The following is a 10,155-nucleotide window of genomic DNA, read 5'->3' as shown; positions in this document are numbered from 1 at the left end:
TGCCTTTACTGACATCCGAGCACTTCCAGGTATTTCTGCCAGGGCTTTATAAACTGTTCTTGCTACTGTCACGTCTCCTGCTTGGCTGGGCCTTTGTGCAGCAAGAATAGCACTACACAGGACTATTCCCACCACACAAACATCTTGGCAAGTGAGTTAATTTATCAGTATATTGCAAACACACCACCTAATGACCCACCAGCCCATTTCCTGCTCTTGGACTCCTGTTCCAGCATTCATGGCTGTCCAAAGCCCTTGTTGGGGTTGATATCTAATCACTTGGCAGGATCTATTGTAATGTAAATACAGGAAAACCCTTGGTAATGGGCCACCTTCACTGGGCTACCTTCCCTCCTGGAAAGGCATCCCAGAAAATGTGTAATGGACTAGGAGCAGCTGGTCTCCATCTCCTCCAAAAAGCCACCGTGAAAGCACTTTCTGTGGATTCTTTGCACCTCAGAGGCTGTTCCTGAGATGTTTGCAGTGTCAGAGACCAGTCATAGAATCATGGGATGGTTTGGGTTGGAAGAGACATTAAAGATCATCTCATTCCACTCCCCTGCCATGGGCAGGGACACCTTCCACCAGCCCAGGTTGCTCCAAGCCCCGTCCAACCTGGCCTTGGACACTTCCAGGGATCCAGGGGCAGCCACAGCTTCTCTGGCCAACCTGGGCCAGGGCCTCCCAGGGAAGAATTCCTTCCTAATATCCCATCTAACCCTGCCCTCCCTCAGTTTAAAGCCATTCCCCCTTGTCCTGTCTCTACATCACCAGAAATCACCCCAGTCTGGTCCCAGATCCTTTTTTGTTATTCCTGGTCTCAGCAAATCGCTTAGAAATTGCGTTTTGTTTTGTTTTTTAAAAACAAAGCTGTTGTTTTAACCTTTATCAATGCAGGAAAACCCTCTGGCACAATTCAAATCCACACAAAACACTTGGCAAAGGTGATCGGCCCCAAAAGGAAGGTTCAGGGTGAAATCAGGGGAAATGTTGAAAAGCTCCCAGCTCTGGAGGTGCTACAAGGTAAAAATATAACAGCAAACAGTCTTTTTTTTTTTTTTTTTTTTGCCAAATTAAGAGCAGTTACCTCACAGGTCTTGTCATTACTTTTTTTTCAGTGTGTTGGTCCATATTTTGCACTGGGGAGACCCATAACTTTCTGGTTTAACAGGAATCCAGAGCTTTTCTTTCTTGGGATGGTTTTATCCCAGAATTTATGTGCGTGGGACTTGATTATAACACAAAATGGGAGGGCTGGGCTTCTTTGTTCATGATTTTGATTTTTAATTGTTCGGACACGCTGTGGAATTATTTCATCCTGTGAGGATTTTTAGAAGGAAATGTCTTGATTTGATGTTCCTGATCACAATCCATGAATGACAGGGAAGCTGCTCCATGCCCTGAATCCTGGAGGAATGGAAGTTCCCCAAAACCCACTGGAGGAGGTGGAAATATCCTTGTTAACCCTAATGCACCTTCAGCCAGGACTTCAGGTAAAAAATACCAGGACTAAGCCTATATTTCATCATATAGGATTGGGGAATAGGGTTCTAGAAACTGTTTTTCCAGTGTCTGTGCATAGGTTGTACAGAGTGCTAAATCTGCTCAAAAGCTAAATGCCCATTCTGGGACAAATTTCTGATAATTTCTCTTTTTTAAATTTTTTTTAATAAATGTTTTAACATCAAACCTCCAGTTTCACTCCATCGCTGACACTTGTAAAAAAAAACCCACTGAGGTGGTTTGTTTCCCTGGCCACGCACATTTCAAAAAACGTGCTGAAATTTGATTTTGATGAGGTCAAAACATCGCAGTGTAACTTGAAATATTGGCCAGAGCAGACTGTCAAGCACGTCTGTCATAATGCAATTGAAATCCGTGTTTCAAGGGGCTGTGAAAAAGCAAACAGTTAAGTCAAAGTAAAATTAGTGCCTTGTCATGATGAAACGTTCGTGCCTTCTGGAAATGAGGAGCTGAGCAGGCAATCACTGCTGAAAATCCCTGTGTATCCCACAGAATTCCACGGTTTGGGCAAAAAAGCAACTTTTGTTGGAAAAAAACAACAAGTTGTGGCCAGTTCTGCTTCAGTGCTGGTTGCAGGGTGCAAACTACAACCCAAAATATCACTTTGAACAGAACTGCCCTTGAAGCACCTGCCTGCAAAGCCCTGATTGAAGGGTGGCAGGTCTGGGAATATCGAAGCCTCCTTTGTATTTATTCCCATAAAACCACACTCTTCTCTTCTCCAGAAAGAAAGGAGAGGGAGAAATGGACAGCGGTAAACTTTGTGTCACAACCTTTGTGAACTCGAAGGATAAATTCAAAGTATGAATTCGAAGTGTAAATTTGAAGTATGAATTCAAAGTATAAATTGGAAGTGTAAATACAAAATATAAATTCAAAGTGTGAATTCAAAGTGTAAGTTTAAAGTGTAAATACAAAATATAAATTCAAAGTGTGAATTCAAAGTGTAAGTTTAAAGTGTAAATTCAAAATATAAATTCAAAGTATGAATTCAAAGTGTGAATTCGAAGTGTAAATTCAAAATAAAAATTCAGAGCATAAATTCAAAGTGTAAGTGCAAAGTGTAAATTTGAAATATGAATTCAAAGTGTAAATTCAAAATACAAAATCAAAGCATAAATTCACAGTGTAAATTCAAAGTGTGAATTCAAAGTGTGAATTCAAAGTGTGAATTCAAAGTGTGAATTCAAAGTGTGAATTTGAAGTGTAAATTCAAAATATAAATTCAAAATATAAATTCAAAGTATAAATTCAAAGCGTACGTTCAAGGTATGAATTCAAAGTGTGAATTCAAAGTATAAATTCAAAGTGTAAATTCAAAGTATAAATTCAAAGTGTAAATTCAAAGTGTGAATTCAAAGTATGAATTCAAAATATAAATTCAAAGTATAAATTCAAAGTATGAATTCAAAGTATAAATTCAAAGTGCACGTTCAAAGTAGGAATTCAAAGTGTATATTCAAAGTATGAATTCAGAGTGTGAATTCAAAGTGTATATTCAAAGTATAAATTCAAAGTGTAAATTCAAAGTATAAATTCAAAGTGTAAATTCAAAATATAAATTTAAAGTATAAATTCAAAATATTAATTCAAAGTGTGAATTCAAAGTATGAATTCAAAATATAAATTCAAAGTATAAATTCAAAGTATGAATTCATAGTGTGAATTCGAAGTATGAATTCAAAATACAAATTTAAAGTATAAATTCAAAGTGTAAATTCGAAATGTAAGTTCGAAGTGTGAATTCAAAGTGTAAATCCAGAGTTCTCTCAGCTTCTCCTGGTGCCACGCACAGAGATCCCGGAGCAGCTGCGTCTCTCCGGCCGCTCCCGGGGAACTCACACGTAGTCGCTCAGCCTGTACCCGCCGTGGGAAGCAGATGTCAGGGAAGAGGGATGGTTTCCCTTGTAGGCAGCCGGTGGTCTGGAGGAGGGAACAGTCCGGAGGCTGCCGGGCTGGAACTGCTCCCCATCCCCGCGGCACCGGCACAGCAACGCTCCCCCCAGCACCGTCAGCAGCGCCGAGGCGAAGCCCAGGTACAGCGCCTGGCCCGGCTCGTACCTCACCCCAGCGGGGAGCACGGGGCTGTAGAAATCCGTGACCACCTCGTTGGTGCTCCAGGAGACGGGCACCAGGCAGAGCAGCCCGGCCACGACGAACACGGCGCCGCCGGACACGGCGCCGGAGGCCTTGGCGCGGGTGCCCTCGGCGCAGCGCGTGCAGCGCATCCCCAGCGCGGCCGCCCCGCAGGCCAGCGCCGACAGCGAGCAGGACATCACCATCATGGCGCGGGCGGCGCGCAGGTCGGGCGGCAGCGCCAGCTGGGAGCGGTGGGGTTGGCACTGGAAGATGCCGGTGCTGTGCCAGGCGCACTCCATCCACAGCCCCTTGGTGTAGGACACGGCCGTGACGATGTTGGTGCCCACGTGGGCCGTCCGCCACCAGTGGGGCAGCAGGGTGGCAACCAACGTCCCAATCAGGCCCAGCAGGCTGAGGGAGAAGCCGAGTAACTCCAAAGCTGAGCTGGCCATGGTAATGTTTGTCCTGCCTGCTCCTCTTTAATCAGGCGCCTCCGCTCGAGTTCCTTCGGAAAACACGGGCTTTTCTTGGAAGATGTGCAGCTGTTTTGCTTTGACGCCTCCTGCTCTCCTAATAAAAGGTAATTGAGGGGAAAAAGGAGTTAATTATTACCCAAACCCATCGCCTCTCCGGCCGGTGAGGTGCATTCCAGGTCCAGTCAGTGCAATAATTAGCATAGTTATCGCTGTTAATCGTACTTCTGTGGAAGCAATGGGAAAAGTGAGCTTCCCTCTCCACTTATATAAACAGCCTTCTTGCTGCCCGCTGGGAAGAGAACTCAAGACAATTTATGAAATGGGAAAAAAAATATTTTAAATGCAAATATTCCCCTTCCCAGCAGAGTCTTCAAAAAAACAAACACGATTTCCTTTCTGAAGCGGAGAATTAGCCGGTGTTAACACTTGGAACGAGGGAGATTTATAAAGTAGGGAACTGCAGGTTGCTTTACCCGACGAAAACATTCCCAGAAGGTCATAGCAGGACTAGGAAAACAATAAGGGTGTATTTGCTCAAAGTAGGGAGCAAAGAGAGTGATTTAGAACCTGTGGAAGAGGATAACAAGTATTGGATTAGAGTCGCTTTCCTGGCTTGTCAGTATTTCTTGAGGTTGTATTTTAATAAAGCAGCTCAAAGGGGAATAATTTTCATTGGTGTCTGTGGAGTTTCAGCTTATGATTTTAGGTTGTGGGTGAAGGGACAGCATGTGAAACCAGATGTACGTCGTGGAGCTTCTGAGGGGCAACACCTTTGGTCAGGTATAAATTCAAGCTGAAAAACAAGGAACAGGAACTCTTCCTCCTGCATAAATCGCAGGTTAAGGGGTCTTTTCCAATGGCTGCCTTGCAAGGTCTGTTGTACATCATGCATTATGTGTGTGGGCAGAAACCTGATATTTTAATATGTTAAATAACTATTGCATCAAAATCCATCTCGGGATTCGGGAGCGGGAACGAATTTAGGCCCCGATCCCGCCAAGGCCGCACATGTGCTGAGCTCGTGTTCGCGGGAGAAGGTGTTTGCAGGGCTCGGCCTCAGCAGGCAAAGGGAGGAAAACCATCTGGCCAAACTGATGAATGCCCTTGGAACAAGAGAACAAGGCACAAGGAGCAAAGTGAAAGCTGGTTTAACTTCCCATTGTTTCACTAACGAGGCAGGAGAGCTTGGGATGGGCATCAGTGCCGAGGTTTGTCTCCAGCTGTTGTCCCAGAATGCACCAATCTCTGCCTGACTACAAGATCATGGAATGGTTTGGGTTGGAAGGGACCTTAAAGATCTTCTCATTCCAATCCCCTGCCATGGGCAGGGATACCTCCCACTAACCCAGGTTGTTCCAAGCCCTGTCCAACCTGGCCTTGGACACTTCCAGGGATCCAGGGGCAGCCACAGCTTCTCTGGGAATTCTATCCCAGACCCTCCCCACCCTCACATCCAGGAATTTCTTCCTCATATTTAATCTAAACCTACTCTCAGTTTGAATCCACTCCCCCTTGTCCTGTCACTTCATGTTCCTGTAAAAAGTCTCTCTCCAGTGTCTCATCCTTCTTGTAAGATGGGGGGGGTCTCCTCCCCAAACAAATCAGAATCTGCCTTGGGTATTGTACCAAAAGAAAGGGAAAAATTGAAAAGCACAGGGATTTTATGGGCTAGGCAGGCCACGGGATGAGGGTCTTGCACTTCCACATATTCCTTTTATTTGAAGTGTGTCTGCTGTGTGCAGACATAGGATGGAGAGTAATGGGATGTTGGACAGGATTTGCAAAGAAGTTCCCAGAAGAAAAGAAGTGAAGCCCCAAAGTCCAACTTTCCTTTAGCATGCCTGGTTTTAGGGAGGATTTTTCCTACTGTTATGGCTTTCTGGCCTTTCAGATACTCTTCACATAACACCTGAATGAAAACAACTGAGTTCGTGTGGTTGTTGGAGTAATTTGCCTCATTGGCAAACAGAGAGACAAATGCAGAGGGGTTTATATCCAAAGTCATCGTTCCAGGTGGATTCCATGGGGTCTCTCTGCAGTTTTCCAGGGAAAAGCAGGCTGTGGATTTCTCTCAGCTGTCACAGAGTGTCTCGACATGACAGGGCCCAGGGTTAGGGCCAAGCACAGAGCAAAGGAACACAACAAAAGTGAGCAAATGCTTAAGGCAGCACTGGAGATATTTGATTTCTGTTCCAGAAGTCCTCAATGGATGTTTGCCTTCCGGATTGTTTGGGTTTGGTTCACATATTCAGGGAAATCAGGCAGTATTTTATATTCTTGATTGTTTCCTGTGAGAATGAATGAATAAGAGAAATTATCCCGGTCATCCTCCTCCAGGATCAGGGAGATCTAGACCTGGCTCTGGGGCACAGCAGGATGATGAGGGACCTTCCCAGCTCGCACAAGAAATCTGCATCCAAGCTGGAAATGGAGTTTCTGTCTCCTGTGTCCTTAATTCCAGCACCACCTTTCACTCCCTGCTCAGTGTTTCCCATTCCCTCCGTATTTTTCCCTGTTCATGGCCGCAGGTGAGGACGACCCGAGATGATCCTCCCTCCACTTAGTCATCCCACACATGATATCCACGTGTTGCCCACCATCCAGAGGAGTGCTCCAGGTTCCTCTTGCACGTTTGCAAGCAGGCTTTCAAGGTCAGGCACAAGGCTTTGCAACCTCATCCCGGGGAGAACAGGATTTAAAAGGGAAATGTGATTTACACCGCTGGTCATGGGAAGTTGCCCCCCAATGTAATGGAGGTCAGAATACTCTGGGGCTTGGCAGCAGCTATTTTTAGCTGTCATTAAGGTGTTATTTTTAACCATTAGCCATTAAAAGCTTTCTAATTTAAGAAACCAGTGTTAATCAGCCCCGCTCGCTCGGCATCATGTTTTCCAGCTGCCCCCGGTGCTCAGTGCCACTCCCACAGCCTTCCACTCCTTGATGCCAAGTTGCAAAACCAGTAGCAACTTCACACATTTATCTCCAGGAGCATCAGCAGCCTTGTGAAAATGTCTCACCTTCCAGCTCTGCTCCCAATGGCTCAGACAAGGAAAGGGATCTCTGCAGTGGGATCAGGTTCGGTGTTTCTTGTGAGCTGACCTGGTCAAACACAAAAAAAACCCCAAAGAAAGCCTTTTTTTTTTTTTTTTTTTTTTTTTTTCCTGCATGGGTTCTGTTTGTTAATTTTTTTTTTTTTTAGAAATTGGGCAAATTTTCTTTCTCACTCGAGGACTGGGCTCTTTTCCCAGGGAACCAACAACAGGAGGAGAGGGAACGGCCTCCAGCTGGGCCAGGGGAGGCTCACGTTGGACAGGAGGAGGAATTTCTTGCTGGAAAGGGTGGTCAGGCCTTGGAAGGGGCTGCCCAGGGAGGTTTGGAGTGCCCAGCCCTGGAGGTGTCCAGGGAAGGCCTGGCCATGGCACTCAGTGCTCTGGGCTGGGGGACAGGGTGGGGATCAGGAACAGGCTCCATGGGCTGGGAGGGCTTTTCCAGCCTTAATGATTCCATGATTCTATGAACCAGAGCCAGTCTTTGTAGGGAAGTGAAGATGGCATCAGTCTGGGATAAAAAACAATGCAAAAAAAGAGATAGTGCCCACATGAACCCTCATGACCTTCAAAGCCCACCTGGGCACCGAGTGACTGCAAAACGATGTGACAATTTGTGAAGAGAAACTCCGAAACTCCCGAATTTCCTTGCTCTGCCAGGTCACACCAGCTTTGTTTTTACGAGCACGAGGGCTGGAAAGACAACTTTTCCATACAAACTCCAGCTTTGCCTGATGCCTGTGTGCCTTACAGGACCAGCCCTAGCTGGGATAAACCCTTGGCTGTGCTTTCCACAGCTGCGATAGCCTTGGGAGACACGGCTCCAAAGTAAGCTCCAAATAAACAGTGGAGACTGATGGCACTAATCTGGGTATTTACCCAGGATTAAATAACAGATGCATGTTTTACTCCTGTCTCTTTCATTGTTTCTCATTTTACTGTTTCCCCACCCGGATCAGTCTCATCCTTTCGCTGCCGCTCTTTCCGAGCCCTTTCTCCAGACCTCGGAATTGCTGCTTCTCCTGAGGGCTGTGACTGTGCTGCTTCTCCTCCCCTGGGCTGCAGGAGGTTCTGCCAACAGGTTTTAATCCGGTAATTTTGGTATTTTCCCTTAGCAACTTATGTTTTAACTTCAGCACCTTCTAATTCTGTACCAATTCCCTCAAAACACTCCAGAAATCCCTTTTAGCCTCTGGGCTGGGAGGGCAAAGTGTTGTGATGGGATGTCCCTTCCAGATACCCCTACCAGCTGCAGAACAATGGACCTCAGCTGAGCCAGGCCTCTAAATATACACTCATTTTACCCTTTTAATTAGTTTTATTTGATAATTCTCACACATCCTGATTAATTAATGTTTAAGTGCCGGCTGGATCAGAGCTTTAAGGTGTGCTCAGGTGGCAGCTTGGCCTGGCAGGTGAGTGAGGTTCCACACACTGGCACTGTGAGCTCAGCTGGTTCAGCTTCCCAGGCCCTCCCGTTGTTCAATCCTGCTCAGATGTTTTTAGGGGAAAAAAGAATTTGACTGGTAAGAAGAGCTCCCTCCTTGTATGTGGGCGAGGGAGGGCAGATCTGAGGGGGAATAAGGCCCTCCTGGCTCCCAGCAAAATTCTTCTCTTTATTTCCCCCCTCTTTATTTTATTTTATTTTTTTTTTTTTTTTGAAAGGGGAGATTAGGGAATCAATAAAAGCTTGAAAGGCACATTGTAACCAACCCTGATCCTACACCTACTCCCACCCCCTCCCTGTGAAACCAGAGGGGCTGACACGGATCAGAGCAGCTGCTGCTCTGCCAGATGTGCAAGAGGAGCCTTAACCCTTCTTCAGATCCAGGGAGCCTCCAGGACCTTCCCTGTGGCTCCACAGGGTTGCCACTGGCCTTGCACCACCTCATTGTTTCCTCCTACAGGCACAGGATCCTCCTGACGGGTGCTAGAGCAGCTTTTGGGGCGTCTTGTCTTGGCTGTGGGTGCTGCCCTTCATTTCAGGGCTTGTTCCTGGCTGGGCCCAATTGCTGCTGGCTTTAAAATTCTCCCTCTTTGAAATACTCTGGAGTGGACACCAAATTCTTTTCCCATCATGGAATCATGCAACTTTTCACGGTGTGTTATTTGGGGTTTTTCTTAGAGGAGGGAACCAAAAGTTTGATGTTCACCCTGAATTTATATAAAAATCAATAGATCTGGAAAATCTAGAAAGATCACAAAGAATTCCACGTAATTCCACTTAATTTCACTCCCTAAATTTTAGAGTCTTGTCACCTCAGTCCTACAGAAGACCAGTGGCTGAGGTAGAAACCTTCAGAGAGAGTTTTAGGTCACTGCTGGGATGAATTGCCCTCAAGGGCTGCTACCTGCTTTTTGGGGTCCATAGGGGCAGCCTGACCCCAGGCCTCAGGGATGAGGACTGCAACACAAAACCCCAAAACCAATTGGCATGGCATGAATGGGCAAGAGGGTTAAGGGATAAAGGGGCCCTAACCAAAAATTCTATATGCGTATTTATTTCATGATTTGTGCTTGTAGATTTTTCTGAAATTGTTCATCTGGACCACACCTTTCAAGGGCCACTAAACCAATCAATCCCAGTGATTTCAAGCAGTTTGTGTTTTGGATCCTCAGCCTGAGAAACCTTCAAATGCTCAACTCTAACCCAGCCAGATTTAAGCTCGAAGAACAGGGGAAACTCAAAATCATTTGTCACATCTGTAACTGTCTCTCAGCGTCCTCCCAGCAAGTCTGTGGTTTTAAAAAAGAGGAATGAAGGAACAAAAGATATCTGATTATTAAATGATTGAAGTGTTCAGAGGGAGGGATGTAAATGTGTGACTGGTTGGTTGGCGAGTGAACAAAAGCTCTTGCAGCTCACATGGCCTCATTTTTAAGTGAATTTAGCCAAAGTTATTAGTTTCAAATGATAATAAACATCCACAAGGATTTGATGGCTGGTACATTTATAAAGTGTTCTCTACATGGAGTGGGGCTCCTTAATTCTGCCCTTTATATTCAGCATTAATGTTTTAAAAGACCAT

At 45.6% G+C, this 10,155-nt stretch overlaps 1 protein-coding gene across 1 annotated transcript; it reads right to left on the bottom strand.

Annotated features, from left to right (window-relative positions):
* Window positions 1-2,672: 2,672 nt before the first annotated feature.
* CLDN14 (claudin 14) lies at window positions 2,673-4,338 on the bottom strand. The gene has a single exon (XM_064647082.1). It carries the CDS (start codon window positions 4,053-4,055, stop codon window positions 3,363-3,365), a length of 693 nt encoding a protein of 230 aa, XP_064503152.1. The 5' UTR covers window positions 4,056-4,338; the 3' UTR covers window positions 2,673-3,362.
* Window positions 4,339-10,155: the final 5,817 nt, after the last annotated feature.

Source organism: Pseudopipra pipra, chromosome 2 (assembly GCF_036250125.1).
Source record: "Pseudopipra pipra isolate bDixPip1 chromosome 2, bDixPip1.hap1, whole genome shotgun sequence".
Lineage (NCBI taxonomy): Eukaryota > Metazoa > Chordata > Aves > Passeriformes > Pipridae > Pseudopipra > Pseudopipra pipra.
Note: the sequence above shows the minus strand (reverse complement) of the source record. Positions and strands in the feature narration are given on the sequence as shown.